This window comes from Centroberyx gerrardi, chromosome 13, assembly GCF_048128805.1.
Source record: "Centroberyx gerrardi isolate f3 chromosome 13, fCenGer3.hap1.cur.20231027, whole genome shotgun sequence".
Taxonomy (NCBI): Eukaryota; Metazoa; Chordata; class Actinopteri; order Beryciformes; family Berycidae; genus Centroberyx; species Centroberyx gerrardi.
The window spans coordinates 18286200-18307208 of NC_136009.1; the positions used below are offsets into that span (position 1 = coordinate 18286200).

The 21009-nt window shown below is 43.9% G+C and overlaps 1 protein-coding gene across 1 annotated transcript in view; it reads right to left on the reverse strand.

Moving 5' to 3' along the window:
- Positions 1–3345: 3345 nt before the first annotated feature.
- The window catches only part of adgrl2b.1 (adhesion G protein-coupled receptor L2b, tandem duplicate 1), a 45345-nt gene continuing 27681 nt past the window's right edge, over positions 3346–21009 (reverse strand). The window contains exons 9-19 of the mRNA XM_071926475.2: positions 19618–19740; positions 18808–19013; positions 18271–18444; positions 16883–17092; positions 16145–16365; positions 15276–15342; positions 13097–13188; positions 11447–11615; positions 10872–11000; positions 9699–9795; positions 3346–5324 (exon numbers count right to left, since the gene is read on the reverse strand). Of these exons, the coding sequence (XP_071782576.1) occupies positions 4462–5324; positions 9699–9795; positions 10872–11000; positions 11447–11615; positions 13097–13188; positions 15276–15342; positions 16145–16365; positions 16883–17092; positions 18271–18444; positions 18808–19013; positions 19618–19740 (2351 nt within the window). The 3' untranslated portion in view covers positions 3346–4461. The remainder of the gene's footprint in view (positions 5325–9698; positions 9796–10871; positions 11001–11446; positions 11616–13096; positions 13189–15275; positions 15343–16144; positions 16366–16882; positions 17093–18270; positions 18445–18807; positions 19014–19617; positions 19741–21009) is intronic.

Consider the following 21009-nt stretch of genomic DNA (forward strand, 5'->3'; position numbering starts at 1 on the left):
TTTGAAGTTACATATGCTTGATATTCTGGACTGGAGCTATGCAGTTTATTCATAGATTCCCCAATTAAAGCCAATTTTGTCTTATTCAATCCCACATTTTTAAAAATTGCAATCATTATGTTTTGCTCTCGTTCCCCAAGGCTGTCTCATATAGCCAAAACTGTGGGACCGATTGCTGAAATTTGGGGAAAATTCCTCTCTCGAGTCCTGGACTAATAAGAGTAATATGTTATGTTCGTGTCTCAGGGGAATGCATCGCTGTTATTGGAGCAGAGAAAACCCAACAAAAACATACACCTCTGTAGAGTGTTTACTGTATAATGGGTGTGACAGGCTTCCCCAGCCCAATTTTGAGGTCATTGGAGGTGTTTCCTGCGAGGTATGACAGTTTTACAACGAAAGTGCTCAGACTTGGATTGTTTTTGACATGTTTTAGGCTGCTGCTGCTCTCTCTCTCTCTCTGTCTCTCTCTCTCTCTCTGTCTCTCTCTCTCTCTCTCTGCCCTTCTGGCTCTGTCTCTCTCACTCCATCTTTTACTGTCTTTGAAGCGCTCATACTCCTTATTCCTTCTTTCATTTCCTCTTTCTCTCTCTCTCTCTCTCTCTCTCTCTCTCCCCCTCTCTCTCTTTCTCTCACTCTCTCACACACACACACACACACCCACACAACCACATAGCGAGGCACGAAATTATACCAAGCCATTTTCAGCTGGACTCAAAGAGGCCTCTTGAGCATATTTCAAGCCTAAGGTCTTAATCTCTTATAATAGGCTTCATTGTGGAAGTCTAAGAATCCCATATTTCTCTCTAACTAGCTCTCTTTTGGAGGGGCTAGTTGTGGCGATATCCTAACAAGCATTAAGTGCAAGTACAATAAAACGAAAAATTCAGATTTTACCAACATAGCCGAATTGGTGTAATTGGATCAGGAGATTCTATGACAACTAAGAAACAAGATAAAACACAAAATCTAATTCTAACAGCGCAGCATGGTTTGATGGTTACAACTGAAAAAACCATTTGATTCTGGTTCTGTGGTTACCATATGGGTATGTGCAATGGGAAAAAACTGCAGCTTTTTTTCCTCAACACACACACACACACACACAAGACACAAACACATAACACAAGACAGCCTATAAGTACAATATCCATAATATGCGTGACAAAACAGCTATAGAAATGTGAGCTAATCAGATTTCAGTATGTTTTGCTGTTTGTGTAGGCAGGCATTCTTCCTCTTCACTCGAGCCTTAATTCCCCACCAGAAATGCACACAGAGAGGCAAACTCGGCCAAGGCGGCGCAGTGTGGTACGGTGGGACTGTGGCAGCAGAGCAGGAGCGGTGCAGAGGCACATTCAGATGTTCTTTATCTTACTGCTGCAGAGTGAAATGTAGAGGAATGTAAGCTGTACATTTACAGGGGCCCCGAGGAAATATAATACTCCTCCTGCATTGTGCCTGTGCTAATGTAATTATGCATAGTTCCCGTACTGGCTAAAGATTGCTATCCTAGAATGTAAACATTTGTCTGCAAGAACGCCTTTTCATTCTAATATGACTGTTTTTTTTGTCCTCTTTTTTTTTTTTTTTTTAGACCCTTCAGCAAGACCTTAGTGGAATCAGTTGGGAAACTGTTCACCTAAACATGATGTTCATTTCTGTTTTGACATAGGTTTAGGATAATTCATGAGAAAAAAAGCTGTGCCTCTCTTCTGAATACACACACATATATGCCCAAGTATAGGCTATACATGCAGTCAGACAGACACACACACAGACACAGACGCACCACATTTTGGAATAGGCTCTGTGATCTGATTTTGAATGTAGCATCTTGTTTGATGTCTTTTTGATGATGGACATGAAATAATGTCCAAATCACCAGGGGCTGCAACATCAAACAGATCCAAATGAAAACACGGTAATGTCTTCTCGGGCTAAGCCTTATTGCGCCTTCATTTGCCGCTGCCCCATGGAAGCTGGGCTTTGACTGTGAACAGATAAAAGATGAGTTGATTAGTGAAGCACTTTCATCTCCGGCAAACTTTGACAACTTTTTCATTTGCAACGCAAGCACTGCATGGCTAATATGCTGCATCATAATATAATCATATAATCATAGGTGGTTATGGCGGTGACTCGTCAACAAAACAGACAGAGGGCAGGTCATCTTTGAAGAGGATAGATGGCTGGAAATCATCTCTGCACGATGAGGAAAGACCGGGATATGCTGATCTTTTACCCCATATCCCTATCAAGAAACCCCCAGTCATAATGGGAAAAGGACATGATCACCTGTATATTGTTCAATTTCACAATCCAATGTTCTTCAAGGTAACGCGGCGCGAGAGCTAATGCAGCACACAGATAACTCAGTGATAATGAACCAATATATATGCATCATGCAAAACCGATCCTAATGCTTGGCAAAGGGAGCTCAACATATTCATTCATCACGATTTTGTCTGTTATGAAAACGCAGACGGGGGAATTCTAACTTCCACGCCTGGCGGTGACATCACACATGGCCTTAAGGCTTTCATATGAGTTTCATGTGAGGTCTACTGCCAGCTGCCATGCTAATGTTTATAATAAGGAAGCTTTCACAGACAACGCAGGCCCATTCGCAGTGAACCGCGAGCGGGTCATCAGCTTTGCATTTAATTTGATTTATAACTGAACGGAAGCCAAGTTTCCATATAATTTACAGACCTGCTCGGTGTCTCCCAGGGCTTTTGGATGGCTCTGTGTAAACCGAGAGGCTGACATTCAAACAACAAGACAGAGAGCCACGGTGGACTTAGAGCTCTGCCTTGGCCCGCTCGTCAGCCCCTGACAGCAAACTGGCACCCGGCGCCGGCTAATAAAGAGCGCCGCCCAGATTCTGCAGCGACTACACGGACGTCTGCTGAGAGTTTGTGTGTGGTCAGTTGGACCGGGACCTCCGCAGAAAGCCGTAGATGAAAGTCGCACTGAGCAATAAATCAGTGAACTCTATGGTGTGAGTCTCACCCAGTCTGGCTGCAGCAGTCTGGCCTGAGGGAGGATGGATTATGTTAGCCTGTCCTTCAAATGATGTGCTAGAATTCAGTGCATGGAATGACTTTCACACCAAGTCTGATCAAAAACGATCATGGCATATCTTGTTAACCTTGGATAATTACTGTCATAGTGTATTCATATAGCGGCAGCTGTGTGATAATTTTTTCTACATATATCCTTCACGGCAGATTTTCATGCAAACTATGAATAAGCAGTCAGACATTTGCGAACAAGAAAAAATCTCACATTTATTTGATATCAAACAAGAGTTGAATTAAATACCAGCTGATGATGGGCTCTTACAAAAGAAATAAAATGAACCTAATCAGTGCTGAAACAAGTCACACTTTTCAACCATGTTCTTTTTTTTTTTTCCTTTTAGTTAATAAATTAATTAGTGTCAAAGGCTGAAATATGTTCGCAAAAACTGCAGTATCGCATTGACACAAAAAAATTCTTGAACCCTGACAATTTCTTTCAAGTAAAATAAATTACACAAGTATCCAATTCACTCCAAATCTGTGCATGGCCTGGTGTTAACAAATATACTACTGGCAAAACTCTTCATTCATGAAAGCAAAAGCACTTCACAAGCAGAGACGTGAGCATGACTTCATATGGATTCATATCTCTCAAAACATCTTTTTCATATTCAAACATACTACAACGAGTCAAGTGTGAGAGGAAAAAGCACGTTTCCACCATTTTGATTAACCTTGTCCGATGAAACTTATTAACATTGAAAGGGCGTATTTACTGAATGGTTGCCATTTCATTTTTTTTTTATTATTTTTTTTGTTCACTTTTTACACTAGTGGTACAGCAAAATATATTTTCTTTAGCTGTTACTTTGACAACAGTTAAATGTGCAATAGAGAAAATATAAGGCCTGAGTCTGAATTAGTGGTTTCTTAACTTTACAGTCCTGACTGTGTAGTGGAGCCGCACTAGTTCTAGTTCTGTAGTTCAGGACTAAAAAGAGCCTGGTTCTGCAAAGTCCCCCCAGGAGCATGTCAGGAGTGTTTCATAGTTCTTCACTCAGAGTAAGTTTTTTTTCCCTTATTCTTCAACGCTTCTTTCAATACAACAGAAATGCAGGCTGGAGAGGGACGGAGCCAGACTTCTTCTCTCTGACACGGAGCGGTCTGTGCATTATTCTCTGCACCTCTTTAGTTCGACAGCAGAGCTTTCGCAGTCCACAGACGTCTGGCCTCGGACGGACGTATGTTGTGTGTTAACGAGGTCTGTGTGCAAAAGTCATTTATTCCCCTCCTCTCCCGCCCATAAACATTTCACTTCCCGTTCTAACAGGAAGGGTACGTGGAGTGCAGAGCCGGACTTGGCAACTGTCTTGACATCAACCAAAAGCACCCATGTGTTCAGACCTGTGCAAACAGAAGACGCTTATCCACCTGCTCAGAGGCTGGTGATGAGCTGCATTTGTCCGTCGCTGGGCGCCTCTCCCTCCTGCGCGCAGTCCTCAGTGCTGGGCGGGATGATGCACCCGTCGCTGGTGCCTCGGTTTATATGGTAGTAGGACAGGGGCTGGGGCCCGTCGCCCAGCTCAGGCATGCTTTTGTGATAGACGTCCTCACTCTCGCTTCGAGGGGACGGGGACAGGTCCTCCTCTTCTTCGGGGGGGTAGGGTGAAGCCGAGGGCGAGGGCGAGTCTCTCAGGTTGGGCATGCTGGTGTACAGGGAGTCTCTGTTATTGTTGGGTGACTGGGAGCCCGCGTCCTCCGCTGCGGTGACAGTCTCTGCGCCGTGGCCCCCCGCCCCCTCCAAGCGCCTGGGGGCCTTCTGGGCGCTGTAGAGCAGGGAGTGAGTCCTCTGGGGCAGCAGGGGGGCCTCCAGCGCCTCCTTGTGGTGAGGGTGCAGGAGCAGCTCCAGGGTGGGGTGGCCCGCTCTTCCACCTCCTCTCTGGGGGGACGAGGCCTCGGCGTGATCCGCCACTATGGCGTCGTCCTCGCTGCCGCTCCCGCCCCCTCCTCGGTCCACTGTCACCCTGGTCTGGGGGGGTAAGGCTCTGTCCCGCTCCCTCAGGGCTTCGCGGCCTTTGGGAGCCCCGCGGGGCCTTAGGTTGTTGTGGACCAGCTCAGAGATGATCATTTTCTCGAAGGCGGCGTCGTCCAGGTTGAGGCCCCCCAGGTCACCCGGGGCTCGGACTCCCACGTCCTCATAGTCATCGTCGCGCAGGGAGTAGCTGTTGTTGAAATTGCCATTGAGGGGGAGGGTGTCCATGGCGCTGATGTCCCTGCTGTTGGTCAGAGAGTGCTGTCCTGCAACAAGAGGCAAAAGGAGGGGGTGAGATATCATTTTATTGCTTATTATGATGACAAAACAGTGTGTAATACACCGCCCACATACAGCTTGATACTGCTCAGGACACTTCGCTCTTGTGCTCTTTGATCTCTGGGCTAATTTAAATTTTACGGCATTCATATATTCAAAAAAGTTTTAAAAGTTCAAAGTAGAACTCAATTAGCTCTCAACCATGCCCATCCTCATTATGGTTGAATATCATTATAGCCAATCTAGAGATTATCCTGAACAATATTGGACAAATGAGAAAGGAAAGATGACAAAAACTTAAAACATACAGCAACACACTGATATGTGGCTGGTGCCCAGGTCATAACAAAGCAGCATACAACATCAACAGACAAAATGAGCCAGAGTAAAAAAAAAAAACATAAATAAAAACAAGCCAACGGGGAAGTGTTGTGAAATTAAAAATGAATGAATAAAGCATTCCACCCATTAAAAAGAAGGCAAGACAAAAGAGTAACGTGGAACACAGATGGCCAGCCACCTCTCTGCACTGGGGCCCCACAAGCACAGCAACACCCCCACACCACTACAGACAGGCACGGTGCAATGACTCACTTTGCCACCACTCACATCAAGTGTGTCTGCTCAGGCTATCTGGCCTAAGAACGGCTGATGTGCAAAAAAAAGTAAAACAGATGCTTTTTTTCAATTGCAGCAGAAACAACAAAATTACTGAAATAAGACAAAAGTGGAAGCTTGTAAAATCCAGCCTGGATTCAGTCAGTCCAACTTAGTTCATGTCCTTACAATTAATTAGGATTTAGACCAAATGTGATGCCTTGTTCGCAGCCTTTGGGGATGATGGAGAACAATGACAAAATTGTGTTTTTAACCGTTTAGAGAGCTAAAGGACAAACCAAGGACAACTGAATCCTGGACTCAGCAGGTGAAAGGGTTCAGCAGCAAGCACAGTTTTTGAAACGTCTACAGTAAATGATGGTAAATTTCCTCAAGGAATTATTTCTTTCCCTCTTTTGAATAAGACTTGATTTGGTTTCTTTAAGTGAACATCTATCAATTTTATGTGGAGAAAATATTCACAGTAGATTACTTTGAAAGCCCTTTGTGAAGCCCTATGACTAACCACAAGTAGCAGGATGAAAATGGGGAGGGCTAGCTTGATTTGATATGAGGATTTGATTGACTAGGTGTAGGTATAGTATGAGCCTGTAAATGAAAGGCTAAAATGGATGAAAGGGGGGGAGAGAGTCTTTGCTCAGCCTCGCACACAGAGGAGGGGAGACTGAAGTCTTCGATTTCAGATAAATTAGTATGAAAAGTGTGAGATTGAAAAAATTGCAGCTCTACAGTTGCATACCGCCACTGAGAAAAAAAATGTAAAAACTGACATCAAAGACATTTCCAAAAAGAGCGAGCGGATTGGAGAGAGCAAGAGGGCAAAAAGAGGGTTAGAAAAAATATGAAAGAAATTTCTCTGAATACACCCTACTCCAAATTTGCATTTGTTTATGCACAGGCAGTCATTTTATTGCAGACAGGTATTGTCTACGGGGAGAGGGGGAAATGATGTGAACAGAATTCAACTGGACACCGCGACAGCTGCACTCTGGGAACCATTCCAGCAGAGATTCATCCAAGATGTTCTCTTTACCGTTTTTACTGCATCGAATGAACATCTGCAGAGTATTACTTAGTATTAATACACTTATAATAGAAGCCACGCTCATCCTTTTGCAGCAGCTAAATATGATGACTGTAGCAGACAAAATTTGAAATAAGCTCATGTTAAACTTGACAGTCTCTCGGTGCATATTTCATACTTGGTCGGTGATCTTCACACCAGGTTTTGACAATCGCATGTTATACTGAAGCCTGTTTTCCCCGAACTAGTTTCCATATGTTGAACCCTCTTTGAGATTCTCCTGTTTGTCAACGCTTCTTTATCTGCTTTTAAATAATGAACATATTCTAGGCCATAAGTATGTGTAGTATTTCCCTGGTGGTGCAGGCTGTCTCTCCTGTGTTTCCACATGGCTAAGTAGTACGCCTGGGGGGGAGATTGGCTGAGGAGAGGAAGTGTTTCTACAGGTACGGGAGAGATGTTTATGCTGACATTCAAAATTACCTGTTAATTAAATATTGCCTCTTTTTATCTGTCTCCGCTGCCAAATGCTAACATGTAATTATCTTATAATGATTGTGCAGGTAAACATTTTAGGGCAATAAAGCGTAATCTGTGTGCACACTGTGACTTCTTCATTTGAGGTGCTTTAGATGCTGAGCACACAGAAATGGCAGCGCGATTCCAGAAATGTCTTTGATTTCCGTGCAGACAATGTTTGGTCCCAACCCTGCTTCATTATCTCTGACTGTGAAGTGCTCTCATTGTGCTGTAAGTGAGCCTGCAGAGGCACCAAATCAAGAGCGTGCCGACTGCAGTAGTTAAAGCTATATACGTTATTGCATATCCTTTCCTTGCACACTTTCGCCATAAAGCTGCTTTCGCCTATTCTCTTTCATCATCAAATGCCTGTGAATATCTGAGGGCTATGATTCTGCCCGCATTGCGTCATGTGCTCCTGTTTTTTTTCTTCTTTTCTTCCCTTTGCTTGGTTTTCTTTTGCTCTACCAGTGAGGAACTAGGTCACCGTAAACACTGACATGATTTAAATCTAGCTGGATACAGTTTGCACTTGACAAGAGGAAAGCTAAACATTTCGACCTGTTGTAAAAAAAAAATATCATCCACAATTGTGGTTATAGGGCAACAGTATAAATAATCTGTCGGAACGTGTAAGGTCCGTATTCAGCTCAGAGGAATTCCCACATGAGTGTTCAGTTGTCAAGATAAGATAGCATTGACTTCCCCGAGCCTTATCTCCGGCTGTGTTTACAAAGGAGCAGCTTGCGTAGATAATAACTACTGGAAATACAGAGTAGGTGGGGACGAAGAAGAGGAACAAAATGGTAAATCTACAGTAATGATTCTCAACACTTAGTTTCCGCACATGCTGTGTCGGAGCCACAACCCCTGAGTTCCCTTGTTTTCAATAAATTTCTAACACACACACACACACACGCACACAGACAAAACCAAACACAGATCTATGTAAGAATAAAGGTCGAGGGTGGATGTGCACCTGGGGAGTGAAAGGCCGGTGGAGAGGGGGTGTTGCACACCACCGTTTCCGCCAGCAGGTTGTTATAAGGGTTAGTGTCGTGGGCTCGGAGGAGAGGGTTAGTTAGGAGGTAGTTGCCAGTCATCCCTGAAATAACAGGAAGAGAGAGAGAGAGAGAGAGAGAATCAGCGAGAGGAAAAAAGGGCAAAAAGAGCAGAGAAAAAAAGAGGCATCTCCACAGAGGTTGAGGTACTTCACTTGGTGGTTAGCTGGGAAGCTGTCGACATAAACAAAGACCTACATTTGCCGTCCAAAATTTGACACCACTAAAGCTTTACAACCTACGATCCGTCTGCCTTTTATTACGGACAAAAAAAAAAAAAAAACTATACTAACACTGGTTAAAGCAAGGCATTATCCAAACAGTCAGCTGATGTAACTGACAAACAATATTAACGCGACAAGTGTTGACCAAAGCACTGCGCCACAATCAGCTACAGTGTTTACGTGAAACAAAATTCATCTAAACAAACCCATCCAGTCGAGACACTAGACAAAACATGTCTAAGTGGCCTGCCATGAATAATACAGTATCCCTATCATCCACAGCATGGTTATGTAAATCCTCAAGAATGTAATAGCTATCCTCACTCATTTGGACGGATCTCCAGGATAGTGTGCGCTGGCATATCGTTTCTTTTTTATCAGAGCTAATTCATAAACACAGCCAAATCTGCACTGGCAGCGTCTGGAGCCTGAACTTCAGGATGCCTGGATCTATTCTAAAACCTCCACTGACCTCAGCCTGACTTCACTCATCTGCCCCCCTACCTTCAGCCTGACAATCACTCCAGGCTGAAGATGAGTCAGGAGGCTGCCGCACAGCCAGCATCTCCAGTCAGGGTTGTTAAAGTTGAACCCAGCTCCACATCAGCAACACTCTGTGCCAGACTAAATATCACATGTTTTCTCTCCCTCCCTCTTAATGATCCCAACAAGTAAAAACTGCTGGAAAATGCTGTGACCTTCGTTGCGCAGGGAACATTTAACATTGTTTTTGATTGCTTAGCGCTAAGTGAAAAAGCACCATTAAATCAAGTTTCATCTTGAAGAGCGTCCTCATTCCAAACTGCCGCAGTGCCATGTCGGCTGCATCCATTGAAGTGTTCATTGTGAATTCCAAGCTCCATCACAAAGAGAATAGCGTATGCGTCTCGTCTAGGGGAAGAGACAGTTGCTTACCCTGGTTGAGTGTGGAGGTGCTGTTTATGTCTCCTGAGATGAAGGAGGACTCCGACTGCTTCCTCACAGTGTCGTTCCACATCCTCCTGATGCGGCTCTGCAGAGAGCAAAGGCACCACTGATGAGGACTCAACATGGTGCCACTGTTATTCAGTCTTTTGGCCCTAAGGCTGGACTGGCTGTGTGGGCTTTTGATTCTAACCAACACTAGCAAACATAATTCAACTAACCAACTGCTTGATGACCAATAAATTTAGGTACATGTTAGTGCTACAGTAAAAAAGCCCGAACAAGGTATTGATGCAACCGAGAGCAGAAATGAGAACACTGTTAGAGAATGTTAGAGCGTGAAATCGGAGAACTCGGCTCTGAGTGGTTCTGCTTCCGCACAGTAGGAGGAACAGAAGCTGGGGCTGATTCACTGTGCTCTTAAGATAGAGCTTAAGAAGTTACCTGAGAAGAAATTTTAGGAAGTCCTTGAGTTCTTAAGTCCCCAATATTTTCTTAAGATTAGTCTTATCTCCTGCAAATTCTAAGATTAGTCTTATCTCCCGCAAATTCTTTCTTTGGAACTTCTCAATTAGGTTCTACCTAGCAACTGCAATGTAAACAAGCATAAAAGGACCAAAAGATTATTCTCAGTAATTTATATAACCATGTTTAATGCAGTCTGCCTGCAAACTATAGCAATATAATCTTTGTTGGTTTGAAAATTTAAATCCACTCGCACAACCTTTGAAAATGTTAATAGCATAAACGGTATCAACTAATGCAAACCTTTAATAACTAACCTCTGCAGTCTGACAGCTAGCTAGCTAAGCTTAACATTTTATTGTTAAGCTTGTGATGTAAGCTACAGTAAGTTAAACTATTAATATTTTGAAAGACCTATTTAACTGTCTAAAATGTACCTTCGAATGAATTTACATGCTTACTTTTTCAATGCAACAATTTTAAGTAAAAGGTTATCTTAACATTAATTTGCTCTCAAGAATCCAATTCATTCGTATGTTCTTCAGAAGCAAAATAAGTTATAAATAAATAAGTAATAAATAAGATAAGAAAATACTTAAAAAATACTTACTATTTTGATAGTTATTTTTGTCTTAATTTTCTTCTTAAGAGTAAAGTTATAAAAAAAAAATAGCATTTAAGAAGGTTTCCTGCATGTACCTGTGTAGCGGATGAGTAGCGGGCAGTGGATCGGGACGTGGCGGTCTTGGCTGCGCTGTGGGAGCCTTCAGACGGCAGGCCGCCGCAGCACTGGGACTGACGGAAACATTTGCTGTACTCTTTACGGACCTGTGGAGGGGCACGAGATCAGGACAGAGTGAGCGCGCACACACACACACACACACACACAGTGACAGGCTCCTCCCAAGAGAGATGCAAATCCAAAATCTTTATCAAATGCCACCCAGCCGAGAGCGGTTCAAATGCCGTATCTGTGAGCACAGGGATAATGTTAAATATGATAAATATTGTACAGAGGCAACATTTTGGACAACACTTTGACAGAGGTGTTCCTCAAATCTCTGGATTATCTAAAATGTCACTGAAATGCTTCACGTCATATTTAAAAATATTTGTAATGGATATGTTTAAAAAAATCCACACCTGCAGTAGGAAAAATAGATTTTTAGAAAGCAACAGCATCCTTCACGTTGCACATAGTAACTTTGTAAAGGCACAGTCTCAGCTGTACCATATTTGAATTAAATGACAATCATTAAGGTCGAAAAGCCAACCTTTTTCTGCAGGAGGCAGTGGAAGATGAAGATGAACATCCCTTGCAGAGTGTTGAAGATGGTGAAGAGGTAAGCCATAACAATGGAGGACTCATTGAGGAAGAACAAGCCGAAGGACCATGTCAGCCCCAGGAGACAAAGTAGGGCAAATGCTCCCAGCACCCAAGACCTGCAACAGAGGGAGAACACTGATATTAGCCGGAGAAATAGGGACACTAACCGGATTTTCAGCTTTGCTTGGTTTGGCGTTTCTCTGCGCCTAGACAGTAGCTTGCTTGAAAAAGAGGCAATATCCTCATTTGCTATTTTGCTTTTGGACATGTTGCATTAACAGCACATACTGTATAAATGCTGATGCAAAGTTTTGGAATGAATGTGCATACGGTATTTGACACTGAGTCAAAAAATATTTCCTTGGTCTTCCTTGGGGTTGGCTAAAGAGACTGCCAACACAGCAGGTTTTCCGAGGCGGTTTCCAGGAAAGCCTAGAGGAAATCAGATAACTTAACAGTGAGTTCCAATGACGACGGCCGGGTCGCTATTGATACACAAGAGAGAAGTGAGCCACCCCAAGGGAGATATAGCGAGTCTGGAGGAAAAGAGAAGAGACCAAGGCGAAACGAGAAAACATTATTGCATGTCATTGAGAGAGGATGGACAGAACAGAGGAAACACGAGCAACAGTCTCGAGGGAGAAGCTGAAGCTGATTAGTCTTGCTTTTGTGTTGTAGTGTATGTCCGTTCTTTGGTGGCATTTATATAAGGAGACCCTGCTTGATGATTTCCTTCAAATGCAACGGATTATTTCAAAGTCTTTTAGAAAGGTTACCACATCTGACACCGCAACTAAATAAATGGTTAATTTGAGGTAGACCCCAATTAATGATACTTAATGAGTTTTGCCTACTTTGGATTATGTGTTTCAGAAAGCCATGCAGGCTTTCTGTATACTTCATAACACTCAGATAACAAACATCAGAGGCCAACTGAATGCCTTTTTTAGTTACGACTAAAGGTTGAAACAAATTACAGTGACTGCCTCAAAAATGAACACCCAAATAACATGTGTTGGCCTGCGCCTCAAACATATTTTTGAACATGAATTCAGGCATAGAAATGGCCAGGGATTTAGTCTTTTATCGAGCGGCCCGGCTTGCTGAAAGCAGGGAGATGGGGCCCTTCTCCATTTTCTCCATCTTTAAATCTACAAGTCATGTGGTTGAGTCTGTCTTCCAGGGGAGCCTGTAAACCATGCCAGCACAGGAGCAAGAGATACAAGAGGTCAGAGATGCCGTTATGAAGAAATAAAAGAGGCAATATAACCCTGCGTAGTGCAAATACTGCACTCATAAAATGAACTAAAAAGGCACCACCTAAGGACAGAAATAAAATCTGAAAGGAAAGATATTGGTCTGGTCTAGTTTAAGAAAAGAGAAAAGAAAAGAAATGTGTAGGTCAAATGCACCTTTGAAATTGCAGAAAGGAGGCAAAAGCAGTAATGGGGCATATTATTTTTCTTTTCACATTTAAGTGACCCCCTCTCCCACCCCTCCCCCACCTCCCCAACCCCCCCTCGACCCCCCCCCCCCCCCATCTCAGACCGAGCAACCACAGTCCGGCCACCTAATCTCCTAGAGCGACACCCCTCACCTGATACCCCCCAGCCTGGATGAGTCGGGTTTCATGGAGGTGGAATGCTTCACCATCTTGTACATCGTCACCACCAGGAAGATGACATTGAGCTGTCAAAACAGAGGCGTATCAGGGTTAACAGACTGCACTTAGAAAGGCATCCAATTCCTGATGCTAACACCGATAGTAATGTTTCACATTGACTTACTGTGGCTTTGGAATATTGCTTAATCTATAGTGGGTTTTGGCTCAATAGCGAGCGTCAACACCGGCATACCTTTACCGAGAGGGATATGAAAATTTAATGCCTCAGTGCAGATCACAAAGTACACTGGCTTCCAAGAGAAAAAAAACAATGGGAGGTTAATGCTTTGGTCTACTTCACACAGCTTTGGCCTTCAAGATAAACGGCACTGAAAGTCTCTCCTTCCTCTCGTCTAGCTGACATTATACACAATCCCGAGCCTTGGCCAAACACAGAGTCTAAATCCTCATCAGAGAGGGCGAGAGTATGAGAATGTATATCTAATGCAGCCAAAACAGATCTCATCTACGTCGGACGGAGCTCCAGAACAACACGGAGAGGAAAGGACAGAACAGAGTACAATATTTTAGAAACAATTTTCTGAGGCCAGGAAAAACATTAAACCGATTCAAGCCATACATCCAGAAAGGTTTCCATTCTTTCAGGATGTTTCTCTCCAAGCGCTGGAGGGCCCATCGCCACCAAGGGAAAGGGAGGGGATATACTTCAATTTGGCTCACTACCATATTAAACCTTTGAAAAGCACTTCAGTAAATATTCAATGAAAAAAAAAAAAAAGATAACCTGATTTTTATGTTATTAAAAGCCTCTACCCTTCATCTGCCCCAAGCATGCTTATTCTGAAACCGTGACCAATCTACATGACGGAAAATAAATAACAAAAAAAAAAAAAAAAAAATGCATTGGTTGGCAAGAAAGCAAAGCATACTGATCTAGATATAGTGTTCCCAGATTATCAAATACTTTTCTGACTCAATCAACAGCATGAAAGATCCTCGCTATTATCCCATATGGACACACTCTGAAACATTACAAGATTCACCCAACGGAGAGCGTCTTTAACTGGAAACAAAGAGAGCGAGCGGAAAACGGGAGGGGACAGAAACGAACAACAGCAGGGAAAGACGGAGGAAAAAGGAGTGGCTAAGAGGACGGAAAAGGGGGCTTTTAGATCACAGCTTAGAGTAATGCTGAGTTTTGTCTCCTAGCCACCGGGGCCGATTTACGCCCGCATGAGTCGAGTGGCTGGAGATGCATTTAACACAGCCGCAAGAGATGACACAGATCTGATGAGACAGACAGCCAGCCAGGCAAACAGGCGGGCAGTCAGGCACTCTGCAGAAAACTGAGGAAAACTGCAGATGGACTACCCCCCCCCCCCCCCCCCGCGCACCCGGTCTCCAAGGGGCCCTCCTCTACCGAATCCAGGTCTCGCACTTCTGCGCCAAACACAACGCAAAAATCCATCAGTGCCGACACGGCGCTTCCCGAGGGTTCGCGTGTATGTGCAGAGTACGGACAGATTTACATGTATGTTACCATATGTGCCTATAAAGATACGCGCGGTATGTGTTTGTTCGTGGCGCGGGCGTGCACGTGTGTGTGTGTGTGTGTGTGTGTTTTACGAGTGTGAGTGTGAACACCAAGTGCACCACATGAAATATTAAAAGGTGAAGACGGAGATGTCCGTGTGCTGGGATTGGCTGGGGACGTGTCATGATCCTCAGCAGGGCTATGAGCTGTGGTAATGGCTGTCTGGCCCACCCACTCATTACTTCCATGTTCGTCGGTCCCCCCACCACCCCCCCCTCCTTGTTTTCTCACTGACCAAATGACCTTCATGCCTGAGACAATTTCTCCTCCTGATTGCAGGAGGGGAGTACACTCTAGATGCACTATATGGACCAAACAGCTTTAAGTTGTTGCCGCTCACCAATTCTGATTTCAGAGGATTTCATAGCTGAATGGACACTGATGTCCTCGTGTCAGCTTTAATGGGACCACTTTCCTTTCATGCAAATTGATCGGAGAAAGCAGAGCTAAGAGGCCTCCAGCCCAGGGAGAAGAAGAAAAAAAAAAAAATCTATAAACTGTTTTCAAAGCTTCCCTGTGAAAAAAGTCATCGCAAACACACACACAATTACAGCTTACCATAATTATGAAGGTTACAGGTCCGATGAAGCTCCAGATGAAATGGTTATCAACCCTCAGCCAGCAACTACGGGGCAGAAAATGTGATATTCAGTTCATTAAGTCGTCTCATTGCCAAAACAAAGTTGTATCTCATCGATCAGAGCCCAGCAGAGCTAGATGGATGATAGGCTACAGCAACAGAATAGAGACTCCTCCTGACCACAGGGAAGAAAACCCGACCTTGAGCGAGTTCTGGCCCGGTGCCACGAGAAGCCAGAGTCTAAAAGCAGCGGTTATTGGACTCATGACTTCACAGTCTGCAAATGCCTACAAATGTCTACAAATGAGCGATGTCTGACTCTGTATACCTAAGACTCTCAACAGTAAACAATGTATTGAAGACAGTTCCCGAGAATGAATTGTACCTCAGCCTGTGTTTATCACCACAGAACAGAAATGTGGCGAACACTTACGGCTATAAAGTACAGTTTGAAAAAGGCAGTTTACTTAAATCCCATAAATTAGAGGATTCCAGTCTTACAAATCATACAGCTCGCTGCTTGGATGAAGACCAGTGGAGAAGTGCGTAAAGTTTTAGCAGACAAGGGGGGCAATTATCCACACGCAAAGAATAAAAACCCACTAGGCCAGAGCAACTAGCCAGAGAATTCATTAATGTTGCGGCTTTTGCTCACAGCCTCTTCTTTTAGCAGTGACAGGGTGTAAATTTGCCAGGGGGCAGAGGTAGACTGCTCTCTGTGATATTACTATCATTAGCACATACATGCATATCAGTGTGAGGGTGCCTTGATAGGGAGAAGGGAGGACTAATGCTTGTGATTCTTAACACTGCAAAGGGAAGGGGGCCTCTCTAAAGCCACACTTACGCCCGCTGTGTCCCGTAGCTGCGGTAGTCGATGGCCGCCGAGATGCCCACCACCACGGCCGGGAAGAGGTACCCCGAGACGTAGTAGTACTTCCTGCGGGAGAACTCGCTCTCGAACACCTCCACCAGCATGAGGTAGAGCTGCACGCCCTCCAGACACATCCAGGCGAATGCAGCCAGGAAGCAGAAGTGGAGAACCCCGGCGATGATGGAGCACACAATCTGACAGGAGGACACAGGTTGTACACAAAGGTGAGGATTTTTTTTTTTTTTTTTTTATCATGCCAGATCAGACCGTTCATCAGCAGTATTAAAGGGAAAATATGAAAGCTCTACCCTGTACTAGGGATGGACCGGTATATCAAAATTCAATATATCACAGTACAAAAATGTGACAATATGTGGGGCAGAAAAATGAATCGCGATATTAGCTACATTTTATTCTGCTGCAATTTCACAAGCTCTCCATCAAAATGAGATTATCTGCACTTTGTAGTAACATTTTTAAATTGTTGTTTACATTCTACTATTCTAGTAAGCCAGTGCCATTACTAGGAAGATCTGTCTCTCAGAAATAAACATAATTCTGCACAGTCAGACTTTGTTGTCATTGAGCTTTTATTTATTACACTGTATCGTGGTTGTATTGAATCATGAACCCTATATCGCGTATCGAATCGTATCGTGAGATAAGCGTATTATCCCATCCCTACTCTGTGCAGCATAATATGGATTGTACCTTGGGTTCAGTCATGTTGATGCCCACGAGGAAGACCAGCTCGCCAATGAAGAGGTTGAGGCAGAGGTTTTTGTGGATGGTGTTGCGGTCACTTTGCAGGCCTCTAAAGAAGCAGAAGGTGAAGAGGCTGATGGCGAGGCAGACCAGAGACACGGCAATGCCCATCCTGGTGATGACCGTGAGAAGAAGCTCATGGACGCTCCCATCCGCCTGGAGGAGAGAAAGAGACGGCAAAGTCAACTCCAGACTTGTTAAGGAGAAATGCCATTCATAATGGCTGCTGGCATTTAAGTTCATAATGGTTGTTGCTTTAGTTGTTTTAAGTGTCTACATGAATGCTGACCTGCTGAAAACCATAATCTGTAATGTTATTATGAAAATGAGATTTTCCTGGCTACACATTGGCTGTTCTGTCCTTAACCTGATCATAGCTGACAACATCTAGCACTCATGCGCGAACTTGTTTAAATCACATTATGTGGCCCGTGTTGCAACATGTAAAGCCATTAGCAAACGGTCACAAAGAGCTGTGGCCATGTGATGTGACAACCACATGTGGCTTCTCTCCACCGAGGGCAGATCGCAATGTGTGTGTCAAAAGATATGAAACTGAGCATGTTTCAATATGGGCGCGAGGCACATGTGAAAATAGCAGACTTGACCGTACAAAATATCACTCAAGGATATGGCGGCCTGGAAGTGAGGCAATCTCCTCTGTGATATTTGTAATTTTATTGAGGGCAGGAGTTGTAGTTGAGGTGATGTGTAGGGGGTTGGTGTGAGGCTGAACCTAGCCTCAGGGCTCTGGTTTCCAGCTGTGGTTAAGGTTGAGGTTAAGACAGATGACAGGGACAGAGTTCATGAGTTGGGACATATTATTAAATGAACCACAAACTTATCCCCCACATTTATTACTGGGTAGATGCTTGCTGCACATGATATTTATCATGTAATTGGATTGTAATTGCATTTCGCTAGCAAATGGATCCTACACCACTTCAAGTGGAGTGGAAATGCAAATTAGAGCTGAGGATATACTATTTCCCATGATTCCCAGGGACATATGTCTACATGGAAGACTATTAGTCACGGACCATAGGTAAAATATAATTTATTTCTTATAATGGTATAGCACTTACTATCTTAGCCCACAATCTCTCTCAAAGTGACAGCCTGCTTCCATTTCTCTACCTCATACAATACCTCACTGCTCTTCTCAACTAATCCTCTCCTGCCCCACCCCGACCTTCTCCTCCAACAATAATCTAATCATCTTCTGCAGAATGCCATTCTTGTTCTTGCCGTGTTTACATAAATGCATCAGTGAGAGGGAAGAACAAGTAACTGAGACAGAAAAAGGCAGTCCAACCACAGTAAGGGCCACTTACCACATTTCCCCGATGAGCCATGAGGATGGCAAAGTTGGTCAAGTGACTGCAGGAGCAAGTGGTGTGGCTCTTGTTGGTTTCCAGCAGTTTACAGCCTTGAGTGGACCAGTATCCCATCATGCTCCTCTCTGAGTAATTCCAGAAGGAACAGTTGGGGTTGTAGTAGTGCTCCTTCTACAAAACACAAACACAGAGGCAAGTGGTTAAACATAAATTAAAGCAATATGCATGATTGCACACAAACTGCACAACACTCCTTGTTCTTGTATTTTATATTACTAATTTCTTACTATGTTAATTTCCAAGCACTACACAGAGGTGAACTTGACTTGCTTATCTCATTGCACTATCCACATCTTTGATTAGTACTAATTGCTTTCCATGACACTAGCAGCACTCCAGCAGCTTGTTATTTTCCTACAACAATGACAAATGCAATATATCAAAGCACTGGCATTCCCCTTCACAAGACACAAGACAGAGCTGCCTTTTCAATTCTTTAACAGTCCGGCTCTACAGTGTTGATCTGAGGCTTACATCCAGGTGCTCCAGGGTGAAGATCACAGGGTCGGCCACAAACACGCGACTGGACTCCTTAGTGATGGAGGCGGACAGGATGTGGGAGTTGACGGTCAGGGAGAGGTTGCGTCTGCTCGGGTCTCCCACACCTCTCAGCGTAGCATTCTCTGTGCTGAGGAACTGGCCCAGGTGCTTGTAGAGCACAAACACCAGCTTGGCCACTCCTGCAAGCAGCAATAACAAAATAATCAGACATATGAAGGGAATATATACAAATGAGTATGTACCAATTATCCATATATTATACTGTACATATATGAATGAATACATGTATTATCGTTATATATTATTTATTTCAAACTAAAACAAACAATGCATGTTCCTCATGAATGATAGGCAATCATCATCATGGAAGTTTTATCAATATTGGTCCGGTGGTATAGAAGTGATGACCTTTCAAAGTGTGAAATTTTGACCTTTAATTATTGCGCCTCCATTATGCCAATCATTGTATATTTTCAAATGCCAGAACGCAGTGATAAGATGCTTCATCAATCCAAGTTTCGTCAAAATTAGACCAGTGGTGTCTGGGATATTACATTTGAGTTCAAGATTTTGACCTTTAAATACAGCGCCCCCATTAGACCAATCAGTGTATTTTTTTAAACGATGGGACACAGTGCAAAGATGCAACATCCCTCAAAGTTTCAGCAAATGATTTCACATACTGTCAATAACCCCAATGACTCACAAAATCAAAGAAAACCCAGAAGAAATGACTCGTAGTGCTCATAGTTAAATGTTTTGGGGCAGTTGTTTTGTTCTCACCATTCTTACTGTTGACTTTGACCGTGTTGGAGGAAAGCTGAATGGATGCTCCACCCTTGCTTGTCTGGGGAAACCTGAAGTCTTGCACTTGACCATCAGTGCTCAACACATACACATCAAGCACTGACAGAGGTGGGAGGAGAGGGAAAAAAAAGGGAGAGAGAGAGAGAGAGAGAGCGATGCATTACTCATAGGTCACACTTCAAAAGCAATACAGGGTGTTTAATAGAGCTCCAACATTAAGGCTGAGCAGAGCGACCTGAGATCCAGAGTAAAGACGTGAGGTCCAGTGTTCCAGTGATGGAAACCAAACCTAATGCCAATACCCCACAGAGTCTCGTTTACTTATAAAAAAAGGCCACTTAGCTCTCGGTTGCCTGCATTGTGAGCGTCTCCACAGGAAGAGAAAAAGAAAAACACGAAGCAGGGCGGCGATAGAGGAAGAGCGAATGCAGGCACACAACCTGCTGCAGCATGAATGTCAAATATTCATAGGATCAAAAATATCATTGGGCTTTTACTTTTTCTTTCCCCTGTGGGTTCAGATAACTCTGGGCTCGACGAGCAAATCTCTGAAAAGCCTCCAAATTCCTGTAGCCCCTCTCTCCGGTATGCCAGCTGCCGGGTGGTGCTCCCTTTGATGTGTGAAATTACTGAGGGGTCAGGAGGACACACGTATCAGCACACTCCCCCCCGTCAGAAACGGCCTCACTTCCTCAGATAGATGGCTTCTGACAGACGGAGATGAGGAATTGTTCTCCGACTGCTCTCCCCTTCTGTCTGGTTTTAAACCCCCCTTCCCTCTCTGCTCTCCCCTCCCTTTCCCCTCCTCCTGCCCTTGATGCTCGCCTGGAGGTGCCATTTGGGCTTCGGCAAACTATGTTAATTAGGAGCAAGGATCATTTTCACTCTTTTTTTTCCCCAAGTCATCAAGCGAGCTCAGGGCAGATTTCATCTCTGAGATTTAAGTTGCCTAGTTCTTCATATAGCAACTAAAAGGCAACCAGGGCCGGCTTTATTTCTGTGTCACCGCTGGCACATAATCTCTATAGTGCAGAAAAGTGAGAGCTTGACAACCTCATAAAAACTGCCTGCATGCAGTGATTAACTAGCCTATATACAGCATATTACATGACGTATTAATCAGTGCTTTGGTAGACAGTGCAGCCAGGCCTTATCAGCTTAGCTAACTATCATTTAATGGGAAAGGCTCGAAGAGAACAGATACAGTGCTGCGTGAATGGAACAATACTATTCAATTGGTTTCTTTGTTTTCCCCCCAGAGGTCTGGACAGTTCATCTCGCGGCATACATTCAATCGGGCTAATTTACTATGCGAGAAATAGATTAGAAATCAATGAAGTATAAGACAAAAAGGGTGAGCGGGAGACC